The sequence below is a fragment of the Nannospalax galili genome, unplaced genomic scaffold, assembly GCF_000622305.1.
Source record: "Nannospalax galili isolate Female #2095 unplaced genomic scaffold, S.galili_v1.0 scaffold809, whole genome shotgun sequence".
NCBI classification, from domain to species: domain Eukaryota; kingdom Metazoa; phylum Chordata; class Mammalia; order Rodentia; family Spalacidae; genus Nannospalax; species Nannospalax galili.
Window position 1 is genome coordinate 183,721 of NW_008360015.1, and position 16,350 is coordinate 200,070.

Consider the following 16,350-nt stretch of genomic DNA (forward strand, 5'->3'; position numbering starts at 1 on the left):
GATAGATAAGATGGAGATAGATGATAGATAGATAGATGATAGGATGGAGATAGATGATAGGTAGATGATAGATTGATATAGATAGATGATTGATAGATGATATATATATAGATAGATGATAGATAGATAGATGATAAATAGATAGATGATAGATAAGATGGAGATAGATGATAGATAGATAGGTGATAGATAGGATGGAGATAGATGTTAGGTAGATGATAGATAGATTGATACAGATAGATGATTGATAGATGATAGATGATATATATATATAGATGATAGATAGATAGATGATAAATAGATGATAGATAGGATGGAGATAGATGTTAGGTAGATGATAGATAGATTGATATAGATAGATGATTGATAGATGATAGATGATATATATAGACAGATGATAGATAAGATAGATGATAAATAGGTATATGATAGATAAGATGGAGATAGATAGATAGATAGATAGATAGATGATAGATAGGATGGAGATAGATGTTAGGTAGATGATAGATAGATTGATATAGATAGATGATTGATAGATGATAGATGATATATATAGACAGATGATAGATAAGATAGATGATAAATAGATATATGATAGATAAGTTGGAGATAGATAGATAGATAGATAGATGATAGATAGGATGGAGATAGATGTTAGGTAGATGATAGATTGATATAGATAGATGATTGATAGATGATAGATTATATATATAGATAGATGATAGAAGATAGATGGTAGATAAGATGGAGATAGATGATAGATAGATGATAGATAGGATGGAGATAGATGTTAGGTAGATGATAGATTGATATAGATAGATGGTTGATAGATGATAGATTATATATATAGATAGATGATAGATAGATAATAGATAGATAGATAGATAGATAGATAGATAGATAGATAGATAGAGGTTCTGGTCTGGTCCAAGCTCCAACAGAACAAAGAGTGAACATGTGTGTGACCAAGAAAAATTCTCTGGAATCCAAACACTCCAGTCCACCAGGATGCTGAGCCTGGAAACTTGGCATCTGCTTCCTGACTGGGATATTTGAATTCCTGGACTTGTCTTCCATGGAATGGGAACTGCTCAGTCCTGCCCTTAGTGTGGGCTGCAGGGTGGGTTGGGGTTGGGAAGGTGCCTGACCTCTGGGGTTTCGAGGCCCAGGAGCTCCAGCAGCATTGTTGGAATTTAACTATGGCAGAAATGTTTCCTGTCCCACTATCCAAGTGTCAGATCCCCACCCACTCCATCCTTCTCCAGTACCCAAACTTGGTCCAGTCCTCATTCCTTCTAAACTCACCCTTCAAGAGCTAATGCTGCATATATATCCTGGTACAGTCCCTTAGTGAGCTTCTCAGTCCCATACCCCTAAGCAGGCTAGCCTCTGTATCAGGCTAGCCAGGTACCACACACGACATGCATGCCTATGTACACAATGCCCAGCTCTTGATGCCCTAAACCATTCATGCCCAACTCCTCAAAAGTTGTGACATTCAAGCTACAACAAGCAACACCAGTGACTCAGTGCCTTTGAAGTAAAGAAGCTGACTGCCCACACACACAAAGTCCTCTACAGGTGTCTAGGTGACTCTCCAAAGTGGCTGATATCCACATAAGATTCCCAAATCTCAACATGAAACTTCAGAGTTTAAAAAAAAACTGGGGGAGGGTTGATAAGATGGTTCAGCAGGTAAAGGTGCTTGCCACCAAGCCTGATGGCCTGAGTTTAATCCTCAAGACCTACATGGTGGAAGAAGAAAACCAACTCCAGCAAGCTATCCTCAGACATTTACATGTGCACTGTGACACACACACACACACACACACACACACTTTTAAATTTTTTAAATTTTATTTTGATTTTATGTGTGTGAATATATTGCCTGCATGTGTTTAAGTATGCCAGTGTTATGCAATTCCCTCAGAGGCCAGAAGAGGGTGTCATATTCCCCTGGAACTGGAGTTATGGACAGTTGTTAGAATCCAGGTAGGTGCTGGGAACAGAACCCAGATCCTCTGCAAGAGCAGCCAGTGCTCTTAACTTCTGGGCCATCTCTCCAATCCCTCACACCCAATTTTTTTTTTTTAAGAATTCTGGGTGTGGTGGCGCACGCCTGTAGTCCCAGCACTTGGGAGGCAGAGGCAGGCAGATCTCTGTGAGTTCAAGGCCAGCCTGGTCTGCATAGTGAGTTCCAGGACAGCTGGGGCTACAGGGAGACCCTGTCTCAAAAAGACAAAAAATAAAAATAAAAAAGGATTCCCCACTGAAGACAAGAGTATGCATGGGGAATTTTGCTTATGCTCTTGAGGCTGTCTTCACTCAGTATCCAGTGGCCAGAATTGGTCATATTCTTATTCCTTGGGGGTGCTAGTAAATGTAGTCTTTTGTACCCCTAAGAAGGAGCACGAGCTAGAAGTACTGATAAAAATTAAAATCATGTCTGTTAAACCAGGCAGTAATCCCAACATCTGGGAAGTGGAGGCAGGAGGATCAAAAGTCTGAGGTCATCCTCAGCTATTTAGGGAGTTCAAGGCCAGTCTGGGCTACATGAAACCCAACATCACTAATTAAACAGCTAGCTAACTAACTAACTAACTAACTAACTAACTAACTAACTAACTAATGAAGTCATGCCTGCTACCATCCTGGGTGACTTGCCAGTGAACCGAAGGCTTGTCCTTTCTAATGCTGCAGAATTGGAAGGGAGCCTGCTTAGAGCCCCTAGTCATGCAGAATGGGCATGTAGACTTGCCCAGGAAGCAGAGATGTCAAAGATGGATTCTGCCTGGCTATCAGGGAAATTACAGAGCATTATTTTTGGTCTGGGGGAGTGGGAATTGATGGATTAGGGTTCACCAAGCACTCCACAAAGTGAATGGATTCTTATAAAAGATAGATTCTGGGTGAACTGCTCTGGAATTCTCACTAGTTTTCAATAACCACCCCCTCAGGTCCCCATGAACTCTCTCTGCCTGCCCCAGTTTTTCCTCCTTGAGGTGGCTTATATTTAATAGAAAATCCATTAATGTCCTGTGATGGAGCCACTGTGGCCTGGGTCCCAGGAGGGGGGACTATTTTTTCCTATTTCTTACATAAAGCATCCCTGCACCTAGCCACACACTCCTTTGAATTGAGGCTGCTGCTGCTGCTGCTGGCTTTGATTTAAACTGTCAACCTTCGCAGCTGGTGTTGCAGCTTGTTCTAACCATCCAGAGGACAACAGAAGTCAGTAGGGGACTGCAGGAAATGTCATGCAGTTACCACTCTTTAGTTCCATCCCTTAAATATGCACAGAGTGTCTGCTGTGTGCCAGCCTTGTGTTTGGGGATGCATGGGGCTGTCATAGCTGGTGGGGTGACAGTGCCGTGTGAAGACTCCTAATGTCAATGTGTTAGGAATTCTACATGCACAGTGGTCTCTAGGATCCCTTCATATCACCTGCTAATGCCAACTCATTCTCTCTAATGTCATTGTTCTAAGAGTTGCCCTGATATCCTGGTGAAACCATCTAGAAAGCACAGGCTGGGGCTGAGAGATGGCTCAGTGGGTAAAGGGACTTGCCACAGAAACCTGGAAACTTTAGTTCAATCCCCAGAACCCATGTAAAGGTGGAAGGAGAGAACTAACTCCACAAAGTTGTTCTCTGACCTTCACGTGCACACAGGCCACACATACATCACACACATACACACAGTAACAAACTTTTTTAAAAGATTTATTTATTTTTATGGATGTTTGGCTGCCCATAGTATGTGCACCACATGCATGCAGTGCCTGCAGAGGCCAGAAGAGGGCATCCAATACTCTCTAACTGGAGCTACAGATGGTTGTGAGCTACCATGTGGGTGCTGAGAACTGAACCCAGGCCCTCAGCATGAGCCCTGAGCACTTAACCCCATCTCTCCAGCCCCCTTGTTACCTTATTTTTAACCATGTGTGTATGTGTATGTGAGATAGTGTGGGTTTGTATACCTGAGCGCAGTGACAGGCCAGAAGAGGGAGTCAGATCCCTCTGGAGCTGGAGTTACAAGGTGTTTGTAAGCCACCTAATGTGGGTGCTGGGAACTGAATTCAGGTTTTCTGGAAGAACAAGTACTTTTTATTTTTGAGTCACAGGGTCTCCTTGTAGCCCCATCTGGCCTAGAACTTGCTATGTAGACCAGGCTGGCCTCAATATCACATCTCACAGAGATCTACCTGCCTCTGCCTCCCAAGCGTTGAGATTAAAGGTGCAGACCACCATTCCTAATTCAACAAAAAGCACTCTTAACCATTGAGCCATCTCACCAGCCCTAAAATAAATCTTTTTAAAAAATATTTTATACGCCAGGCATGGTGGTGTGTGCCTTTAATCCAAGCCTTTGGGAGGCAAAGGCAGGTGGATCTCTGTGAGATCAAGGACAGCCTTGTCCATATAGTGACTTCCAGGTGGGCTGGGACTAGGGAGACCCTCTCAAAAAAAAAATCTTTATGTGTATGAGTATATTGCCTGCATGTATGTAAGTGTACCTGTGATGCCTGTGGAGATCAGAAGAGGGCATCAGATCCCCCTGGAACTGGAGTTATCAACAGTTGTTAGCAGCCATGTGGGTTCTGGGAACTGAACCCAGGGCCTCTGCAAGAGCAGTCAGTGCTCTTCTTAACCACTGGGCCATCTCTCCAGCCCTAATATCAATCTTTTTAAAAAATAAATGCTGACCCTAGGGTCCACACTCTATCCATGTTGGTAGTATACAGTATATTGGACTACATAACAATGAAAATTGAGCCCACTGACTTAGTCAGGAAAGGAGTGTGGGTCTCACAGTTCACAGAATCAATGCTGGAGACTCAGGCTAGGAACCCGCAAAGGAGCTCCAGTCAGAAGCACAGCTGCCTTAATGCAGTTTGCAGGAATCTGCTCAAGGTGTACTGTATTCCTCTATTACTGTCCAGTAACAATGTTTGCATTTTTGTGTCATTCCTTTAAGAACCAAAGTACTGACCTCCAATGGGCCTCCCAGCAGCCAAAAACCCTCTGATTGATCAGAGATACAAAATAACCACCAGGAGCTTACCTCCCACTTAGTTTAGGGTTTGATCTTTTCTCGTCTGAGTAGCTAAGAAATTATAAATACCTTCTAGATGTATGCATTGCACTTGTTTTGTGTGCACCTGTGTGTGGTATGTGTACATGCAAATATGTGTGCATGTAGTATGTGTTCACATGTGAAATATGTGTGCATGTTTGTGTGCATTTGCATGTGAATGTGTGTTTGTGTGTACATGCGACTATGTGCACTCATGCGTGTGCCTGTGCATATGAATATGAATATGTGCACTTGTGTGTAGTATGTGCATGTGAATGGGTATATATGTGTGCATGTGAATATGTGTACATGTTTTGTACATATGTGTATTAAATATGGGTGCAGGTATGTGGAGAACAAAGGTCAACCCTGTGTGTCTTCCTCAGTCTCTTAACACCTTTTTTGGTTTTTGAGGCAGAGTTTCTCACTTTTACCTGGAACTCACTGATTAAGCTGGGCTGGCTGGGCCAGCCCCTGGGATCTTCCAGTCTCCACCTCTGCACTAGGATTACAACCGTGTACCTCCATGCCTGCTTTCTTACCTGGATTCTGGGAATCAAAGCTGGGTCCATCTCCCCACCTTTGTGTTGCAATTGAAGCCATCATGTCAGACACTTATACTACTTGCAACATCTAAGGATTAAAAATGACACAAAGCATCAACAAAATGGCTCAGTGGGTAAAGGCACTTTCCACCAAGCCTGACAACCCAAGTTTGATCCCCAGGATCCACATGGTGAAAGAAGAGAACCAATTTCTGCAAGTTGTCTTCTGACCTTCACATGTGTGCCATGGCACACACATGCCTATACACATGACAATAAATAAATAAATAGATAGATAAATAAATAAACAATAAAACACTGTAATGACAAAAAGATAAATGTCACACATAGGTCATCACGCTCTTGTTTTCTCAGGACATAACCTGGATAAATTCCTATGAATCAGGTTATTGAAAGAAAAAAATAGGCGTTAGCCAGATGTGATGATACTTGTCTGTAATCCCAGGACTAGGGAGGTAGACGCAGAAGGATATCAAGTTTGAGGCCAGACTGAGCTACATAGCAAGATCTTGTCTCAAAAAATAAAGGAAAGAAAAAAAGAAAGGAAGAAAGAAATTGAAAATAAAAAAAAAAGAAAAACACCTCAGCCTGGTGCCACAGGCCAATAATCTAAGTTATTCAGGAGGTTGAGGCAGGAGAATTACAAGTTCAAGGCCTGCCTGGGCTGCAATTCATGTTTGAGCTCAACCTGAGCAGTTTAGTGAGTCCATCTCAAAATGAATAGGGAAAAAGACTAAGAATGAACATCCACTGAAAAAGGCCCCCAACATTGACCTCTGGCTCCACTCGCACAAGCACACACATGTGCACACACACTCACACTCACACATGCAAACACATATGCACACACAAATAGGGCTGGTGATGTAGCTGTGGTGGAGCACTTGCCTAGCAAGTAGATGAGGATGGATTCCATCCTCAGTACTGCACAAAAACAAACAAGCACACAGTGAGAGAAGGAAAAAGAGAGACAGAGAGACAGAGACAGAGGCAGAATGAGAGAGAGAGCACACACTTTAGGTATTTAACAAGCTACTTTCCAGAACTTTCTAGGAACATTGTGTACATCTGCAGACCCGTTTTCTATGCCCCCATATTCCTCTAATAAATGTTCCTTCAGTATTAGCTAGTTTGTGCACACAAAGAGAAAGAAAACAAAATTTTAGAGAGAGAGAACTGAGGGGGTTAACATTCATGGCTGGGAAAACCAGCTTTTGTGGAGCCAGAATGTTCTCAGTGGGAACTCTCAGCAAACAGTGCCATAGAATGGAATGAAGCATAGTATTATAATAATAGAAACTAGTAATTAGTGAGTGCCTGGCACGTGTTTACGCCCTTCTATTAAGTCCTTTGATCCTTAGAATATTCATTGAATAGTTGTTCTGGGCTGCTGAGATATCTCAGTGGGTAAAGGTACTTGCTCAAAGCCCTGATGACCTACCTGAGTTTGATCCCTGAAACCCACATGGTGGAAGGAGAGAAATGATTCCTGCAAGTTGTCCTCTGACCTCCACAGGCATAGTATAACACTGTAACATGCAGCCCCCTGCAAATAAATTATATATATTCCTGAATTGAAATCCTGACTTGATAACCTTGCAATGCACAGTGACTGTATAAACTGTCTGTTTTAAAAATCACTTTCCTCTGTGCACACACATACACTCCTCTATCAGCCTCAGTTATCTTAGATGCAAAACAAAGATACTAGCAGTGTCTGCCTTGAAGGCAGCAGAGGTTGGAAGTGAGGTTATATGGGCCAAGTATTTCCTGTGTCAGCTACTTTGGATCCCCTCTTTGCAGATGGATGAAATATTGGGGGATCAGCCAGTGGCCAAGGAGCAGGTGTTCGCCGCCTTGAAGCAGTTTGCAACTGAGCAGCGGGTGGATGAATTGGTATGGGCTCTCACCCTGGCCCTGCCCAGCGAGGCCCAGGGACCACTCTTAGACAACCTCAGGTACTGCTACTGGGGTCATGGTGAGCAGGCTGGGTGGGCATGTCTCCCACAAGTACCCTGATCCAGGTGGGAGTTGCAGCCTGTTCAAGGAGCTGGTCCTCAGCCACAGAACCAACGTGGCCCATTACCCAATCTAGGTGATTGTGTGATGTAGGCAGGGCCTGTAACGGGCCATCTCCTGATGTAAACTACAGTTTCCCAGCTCCATTCCAAACCAAGATGGCTGGATTTCCACTACAGCACCAAGATACACCCAGCTTTGTAGTGTCCCCAAGCAATGGTATAATATAAATGAAACTGTAGTTGCTCTGTGTGTCCTGACACTTGTCCAATCCTATAGGCAATGTCCACTCTCTTCTATCTTTTAATGCATTTAAATTTTTTCTTTTTCTTTTTTGTGTATTGCCTGCATGACTGTAAGTGCTCCTGTATCTTGCAATGCCTGCAGAGGTCAGATGAGGGCATCAGATTTTCTCCTGGAGCTGGAGTTACAGACTGTTGTTAGCTGTCATGTGGGTGCTGGGAATTGAACCTGGGTCCTCTGAAAGAGCAGACAATGCTCTTTACTGCTGAGCTATCACTCCAGCTCCTTTTATGCCTTTTTAAAAAAATTTTATTTTATGTGTATGAGTGTATTGCCTGCATATATGTGAGTGCACCTGTGTCGTGCATTGCCACGGAAGTCAGAAGAGGGCTTCGGGTCCTCCTGGAATGGAGTTAAGAACAAATGTTAGCTACCATGTGAGTTCTGGGAACTGAACCCCAAGACCTCTGTAAGAGCTACAAGTGCTCTTAACTGCTGACCCACTTCTCTAGCCTCTTCACTTTATTTTTAATAAAACATTTCATTAATATTTTGAGAATGTGATACAAGCATGCAATGTATTTTGGTCATATTCATCCATCACCTCTCCTCCTAACTCTCTTCACTCCCTCCCAACTTCATGTTCTCTTTTTCTTACATGCTGCCTACTGATTACAATTTATGTTGTCCATACACTCATGGATATGTGGTCAACCTGCCAGGGGCCACACCCTTAAAGAAAATTCTCCCACCCTGGAAGTCATCAACTGTCCATGGCTCCTCAGCTAGGGGTGGGGGCTTGATGTTATCCAAATCTTGGGCAGGCAGCCACAGTCTAACCTTATTTTTAAGACAGGATCTCTCACTGAACCTGGAGTGCTACACTTTGGCTAGACTGACTGGTCATGGATCCCTGGGGATCCACCTGCCTCTGCCCCTTCCCCATTCCCAGCACTGGAGTTACAGAGTGCCACTGCCCCAGGCTTTTTTTTTTTTTTTTTTTTTTTTTTGGATTTATAGGCATTTGCCACCAAACATAGCTTCTCTCATGTTTTCTTCTTTTCTTTTCTTCCTTTAAAAATAAAACCACCACTGGGTGTGGTGGCATGTACCTCTAATCCCAGCCCTCAGATGGAGGCAGGTAGATCTCTGTGAGTTCGAGGCCACTCTGGTTCACATGTTACTTCCAGGTGGTCTGTGACTAGGGAGATCCTGTCAAAAAAACAAAACAAAACAAAACAAAAAAAGAATGTAAGAGAAGGGAATGTAGCTTTTTTTTTTTTTTTTTTTTTTTAAGACAGGATCTCCCTGTAGTCCCAGTTGGCCTGGAATTCGTTATATAGATCAGACTGGCCTCAAGTTTACAGAGACCTGCCCGCCTCTACTTCCCAAGTGCTGGGATTAAAGGTGTGCACCACCACACCTGGCTTTTATGCGGGTGCTGGGTGTCAAATTTAGGTTTAGGTCCTCATACTGGGCCATCCATCTCCCTAGTCCCCACACCAGGCTCTATGATAGCAGGTTGATGGTAGTGATGATGGTGGTGATGATAGTGATGATGGTGCTGGTGCTGCTGATAGTGATAATGATGATGATGATGATGATGGCGGTGGTGATGATAGTGATGATGGTGCTGCTGCTGATAGTGATAATGATGATGGTGATGATGATGGTGATAAGTGTGTGCCAAGAACCCTGTCAGATCCCAGAAGGGCACACTGTCAGGACATTAAGCCCATCTCATAGAGGCAAGCTGAGGTTGTAAGAGATCACACAGCAAATTAGTGGCTGTCACAGGACCTTGAACCCAGCCAGCTGTACACTTTCAGTTCTTGGACTCACTCTGTAAATATATTGGAGGTAAAAAAAAAATTCCTGGTGGGACTTGACTTGGAGTGATCCCAGGTGACCCAAAGATGTTCCCAATCTCGGTCTTCCTCCTTAAGGGCCTCGGGACACACAGCTTCCATCTGGTCGCCTCTGGGGTTTCCCCTATCAGGGTTGTGGGTGCTGCCTGGCTTTCTCTCCTGGCTCTGCCTCTGGGACGAGCGACTGCCCCTCCCCCTCCCCCTTCCGAGGCTTAGCATGTCCCCCTCCCCTCTCTGGCGTTCACCCCGCAATCTGCCCCTCCCTCTGGGCCTGGCCAATGTCAGGGACGGGGTTGGCCAACACCCCCCCCCAAGCCGGGGCTCAGCATAGAGACTCTGCAGCGGAGCGGATAGAACGACACCAAAAGAGGCCACGATGAGCTGCCTCGGGTGAGTAAGGGGGACTGCCCCTTGCTGGGAAAAAGAAAAAAAATCCTGATAGAAAAAAAAAAAAAAAGTATTTCTGGAGCGGAATAGATACAGCGAGGCCGAGGGCTTCCTGGGGAGGTGATGGATAGGCAGATACTTGTTTGCCCGTTCCATCAGGGCTGGGCTAGTGGGGGACGCGGCTGTCCCCCCTGGGGGGGGACATAGGGGACTTGTCTCCAGGCCAGACTCAGCTGGGATCGCTGGGTTTTCCTCATTTCATTTTGGTGCTGCGGGGCTCCTGACCCCGCCACCTCTTCTGGGACAGCGGTGGCTATCTGCCTCTCTCTTTGGCCGCTTCTCTGCTTTTCGTCCCCAAGCGCGACAGACTGGCCCCCATTATTAGCGAATCAGGACCTTGGAAAATGCGGGAATCCCTGGACACTTAGAGATGCCCCGGTGGTCCTCAGCTCCCCTGGGGTGCTACTGGAAAGGAAGAAAGAAAAGCTTGTGTTGCCAGAGGGTGTCAAGTGCGACAGGAAAATTGGGGAGGTTGTTGGAGGAGGGGGCAGCGACCAGCTGGCCTCCAAAGGGAGGATTATATGGCAGTGGGGGGTTCAGCCAACTCCCCCCACCATCACCTCTCAAATCCCTCTCCACTTCCCAAGGACTAGTCAGCTTCCAACAATCCCACTATGTGTTGGGATCTTAGAAGCAAAACCTTTGGGAGAAAGGGCAAGGAGGTGCCACAGCGGCAGCTGTCACTCTGAGGTCTGAGTTGAAGTTCAGGGGCAGCCCATGGCTAATCCAGACCCCAGCAATCAGGGTAGGGACTAGGCAGGTGTCAGTGCTGTGCCTCAAAAAGTTCAGCTCAGGAGGGGTCCCATAGTGTGTCGTCGTATGGACAGGAAGGACAGTCCCCAAGGGGAGTTCATCAAGTCCAAGCATCTAGGGTAGGATGAGGACCACAGGGAGTCACTGCCCTAGTCAGAGAAGCCCACAGGGCAGAGAGACAAGGTTTAAGGTTCAACAGACACAGTGTGGTAGGAATGACTTTGTGTGTGTGTGTGTGTGTGTGTGTGTGTGTGTGTGTGTGTGTGTGTTTGTGTAGCTCTCTAAAGAGCCTAGCCTGGTGGCTCAAGGAGGTCTGTAATTTCAGCTACATGGGACGTTAAAGCAGGAGGGTCACAAGTTCAAAGCTAGCTTGGGCAACTCATTGGGTAAAAATGCATACATACACACACACATACATAATCTCCCCATGGAGGCTAAAACCCATCCAGAGCACAAAAGCGGGGCCTCTGAGGGTTAATCACCAATGGTCTAAACAGAAGGCTTGGAGGAACTCCAAGAAGGGGACCAATGACCCTGGGCCATTTCACAGAAGCTACTAACCACATGTGATTTTTTAAAATTTATTTATTTTTATGTGTATGAGTGTTATGCCCTCCTGTGCGTAAGTGCACTCGTGTTGTACAATGCCCTTGGAGGACAGAAGAGGGCATTGGATCCCCTAGAACTGGAATTATGGATGGTTATTAGCTGCCATCTGGGTGCTGGGATTTGAATCCAGGTCCTCTGCAAGAAATGCCAATGCTCTTAACTGCTGACCCATCTCTCCAGCCCACATGTGATTTTTAATACACATTATTTTTTTTTTAATCTTTTAAAAAAATTTTATTTTTATTTTATGTGTATGCGTGTATTGCCTGCATGTAGGTACACCTGTGTTGTGCAATGCCCTTGGAGGTCAGAAGAGGCTGTCAGATCCTCTGGGACTGGAGTTACGGACAGTTGTTAGCTGCCCTGTGGGTGCTGGGATTTGAACCCAGGTCTTCTGCAAGAACAACCAATGCTCTTAACTGCTGAGCCATCTCTCCAGCCCAATACGTATTAATTTTTAATAAATTTAGGCTGCCACACACCTGGTAATTCCCATATTTAAGAGGCTGAGGCAGGAAGATTGCATATTTGAGGCCAGCCTGGACAAAAATTGCAAGGCCCTGGGTTCAATTCCCAGCAGTGCATAAAGCCAGGTGTGATGATGCATGCCTATAATCCCTGTATCAAGGATGTAGAGGCAGAAGGCTCAGAAGTTCAAGGTTATCCTAGACTATATAGTGAGTTTAAGGCCAGCCTGGGCTATATGTAACCCCATCTCCCTAAAAATTAAAGTTCAACTGGGCCTGGTGGTGTATACCTTTAATCCCAGCACTCTGGAGGTAGAGGCAGGTGTATCTCTGTGAAACTGAGGCCAATCTGGTCTACATATCAAGTTCCACCCCAGCTGGGGCTACAGGGAGACCCTGTCTCAAAAAAAATAGTTTGCTGGGCGTGGTGGTGCATGCCTTTAATCCCAGAACTCGGGAGGCAAAGGCAGGCAGATCTCTGTGAGTTCAAGGCCAGCCTGGTCTACATAGTGAGTTCCAGGACAGCTGGGGCTACAGGGAGACCCTGTCTCAAAAAGACCAAAAAAAAGTTCATCTACCTCTCGTTAATCACACTTTAAACACTTAATATACATATATGGTGAATGGCTATTGTCTAGAACAGCAAAGACCTTGAACATGTCTGGATTCTGTTGGACAGTGTTGTGGTGATGGGTGAGATGGGTCTGTGGGTAAAAGCATCACACTCCTTTATAATAATGGTTGCTGCTGCCACTCAGAGCCTAATTTGGGTCTGTCCCCCAAGGAATCCAAGTCTGATTAAGAGGTAAATGGCTTTCTAATTAGGACAGGACAGGCAGTTTGGAAAGTGTGACATGGCCAGGAGGAAACAGAAAAGCAGTCAGGGGGATATGTCAGCTGGGAGGGAAAGGGCAGGGTAGGTAGAGAATGGAATGAAGCTTCTGGCATGACGGAGATCCTGGGAGCTGGAATCTCAACTAGGAACCCAGGGGTCTCCTCACTGATAGTTCAGCCTTGAGCAAGTTAATTGACCTTCATTGATTGTCTGAGAAATAGGGCTGGTTTATCTTCTGTTCTTCCAGTGGGGTTCTGGGAAGCAAACCCAAGAATCGAAGTGTGATGACTGTAATCAGAAAAGCTATGGTGACCTGGAGGAGGTGAAAAGACCTCTTCAACTTTTGTGATAAGTATTAAGGACACCACAATATAGTTTTTGGAGCCAAATGAGGTAAAACACCTGTAAACCTAGCACATATGTGACTGAAATAGAATTGCAAGTTTAGGACCAGCCTGGGCTACATATGGAGTTCAAGGCTATCCTAAGCTACTATAGGAGACTCTGTCATAAAAGAAAGAAAGGAAGGAAGGAAGGAAGGAAGGAAGGAAGGAAGGAAGGAAGGAAAACGGGCTGGAATGTAGCCCAGTAGTAGAGTGTTTGCCTGGCATGCCCAAGGCCTGAGTTTGATCCCCAGCACCACACACACAAACTGTTTATACAATAGGGCTGGGAAGATCACTTAGTAGATAAAGTATTTGCTGTGAATTTGGATCCCACCACTCATGTAAAAGCCAGGGATAGTGACCGATGCCTGTGATCCCAGTGCGGGGAGGTAGAGAGGAGGATCCTAAGGAGGCTCACTGGCCAGTCAGTCTAGCTGAATCAGCTAGTTCCAGGTTCATTGAGAATTCCTGTCTCAAAAAATAAGGTGGAGAGCAACAGAGGAAGATACCTAATGTTGACCTCTGGTCTCCACATACATGCACATATGGGCAAGCACAACATATACACACAAATTTATATATATATATATATATGGTATATATTAATGCTATATATAAATGCTATATATAAATCATATATATTAATCATATATATGTATATCATTAAGCTTACATTGGCTCAATGGCTTAATGGTTAAAGCACTCAGCACAAGCGTGAAGACCAGAGTTCAGATCCCCAAAACCCACATAAATGCCAGGTGGGCATGATGACTTGTCTGTAATTCCAACCTTGGAAAGCAGAGACAGGGGATCCCCAGACCAAGCTGGCTAGCAAGATTGACCATATTGTCAAGCTCTGGGTTTGATTGAGAGATCCTGCCTCAATGGATAAATTAGAGAGTGGTGGAGGATGATTCCCACATCAGGCTCAGTTCTACACACACACACACACACACACACACACACACACACACACACACATGCACAACCACCCCCACACATATGTCCACACACATACAAGTATGCATGTATATACACAAAAGAAAAAATACGTATGGATACAGTATTGAGGGAATTGTATGAGCCAATGTAAGCAGAAATACCCAGTTTGCTCAGTTAATGTTCATTTCTTGTGTGAGGGGTCTCTTTTCCAATAGCTGGTTTCTTAGTGCAACATTTGAGACCACCATTTCTGTGTCTGGGAGCTTCCCTGTGTGCATAGGTTGTTTGGTAGCATCATCCTTGGCCTCTACCCACTCAATGCCAGCAACACATCCCTCTCCCAGCTGTCATTTTATCACAGCCAAAAAATGTCTGGAGGTAATGCCAAATGTCCTCGAGAGGTGGAGAAGGGGAAGGGGGCAGCATTGCTCTGTCGCTAACGCAGGCACTGCAGACCAGTTCACATATTACCTGTCTCCCAGTGTCTACTCTATGCTGCCTTGAGTCACATGGTCAATGCACAGGCCACTGCCCCCCCTGCCTGGGGACTTCACTGTGCCTGTAGGGACCTGGTCCTGAGGCAGCGTGTCCTGACTCCAGCATGGACATCTATTCTGTGTTTTCATCTCATCTGGCCTCGGCACACTGCACAGTTTTTATAGCCTTTGAGAGTGACTGGTTCTGGGCCATGGATCTGACACGGAGCACTGGAAACAATTCTGTCATGATAAAGTGACTGTGGCCTTTCGATGGCAGGGAACTGTATTAGCTGTGAGAGTAGTTAGATAATGTGCTCCCAGGCAGGGGTGAGCTTGAGGCAGGCATGGCATGAGGGGCACTGGTGCTGCTGCTGCCAGAGAGAAATAATTCTGGGAGGTGATGACAATGAGGTGGGGCCAGGAATGGGAGGAACTCAAGTGGGGGAATGGGGGACAGCATGACCTGTATTTTTTTATTTTGATTTGTTTGGGGTGCTGAAGATTAAATTTAGGGCCTTGTCCATGCTAGGCAAGTCCTCTACCACTGAGCCACACCCCCAACACCTCACTGGGGAATTCTAGGCTGGTGCTCTACCACTGAACTACATCCTCAGACCCACCTCTGTTTTAAAATAGCCACTCAGTCAGTCTAGCCACTCAATCTAACCACTCAGTCAGTCCTGATGGTGCAGGTCTATAATCCCAGCTTCTCAGGACACCAAGACAGGAAGGATAGAAACTTCCAGGTCTGGGTTGGGAATGTGGCTCCACTGGCTGTGTGCTTACCTAGCATACTTTAAAAAGCCCTGACTTTGATCCTCAGCACTGCATAAAACCAGACCTTGGAGTCACATACCTGTGATCTCAGCATCAAGGAGGTGGAGGCAGGAGGATCAGAAGTTCAAGGTTATCACTGACTATAGCAAGTATGAGGCTAGCCTGGGTTACATAAGACCTTGAGAAACAGAAAGATTCAGAAAGAGAGGGCAGGGGAGAGAATTCGAGGTCAGCCTGGGTAACTTAGTGAGATATTGTCTCAAAAAGTAAAAAAAAAAAAAAAGGTCTGGTAATGTAGCTTGGTGGTAGCACAGTGCCCAGCATGTGTGAAGCCCTGGGTTCAAACCCCAGCTAAAGGAGAAAAAAAAAAGACCTAGCCATTTGTCCCATCCTGCACCATTCCTTGGGTTGACTTTCAGTATGGCCCCTCCCCGGGTGTACCAAAACCTCTGGGTTCCTCTCCTTGAATCCCTAAACCTTAGCAAGTCTGGGGGAGCAGGGCAGGGGCTGGTTCGGCGCTGGAGTGCAGTCTCCGCCCCAGGCCATCGCAAGGTAGGGAGGGAGGACTTTTTCACAGCAGTCCAGCTCAGAAACATTCCTTCTACAAAAGGGGGTTCCTCTCTGCAGGAACGGCGTGAGGCACTCACTGTAAGGGGGACCAGACCCAGAGATGTCCCAGGCAAGACTCTCGGAGGGAGTACAGGAGTCGAAGGAAGGAGTGTAACAGTCTGCAAACCGCACGCCCCCCCCCGCCCCCCCGCTCCGCAACGCCACCTCCAACCCCTTCCCATCCACCAGCTAGCTGAAGGGTCCCCGCGAGAAGACAGAGGAGAGGCGGGGCGGGGCAACCAAGAAAGGGCGGGGCGGGGCCGCCTTGCGGGACT

General features: G+C 45.8%; 1 protein-coding gene across 1 annotated transcript in view; it reads left to right on the forward strand.

Annotated features, from left to right (window-relative positions):
* Window positions 1–16,350, forward strand: part of Grid2ip (Grid2 interacting protein) — a 45,822-nt gene that overhangs the window by 713 nt on the left and 28,759 nt on the right. Inside the window, exon 2 of the mRNA XM_029559099.1 lies at window positions 7,445–7,599. Coding sequence (XP_029414959.1) covers window positions 7,445–7,599 — 155 coding nt within the window. The remainder of the gene's footprint in view (window positions 1–7,444; window positions 7,600–16,350) is intronic.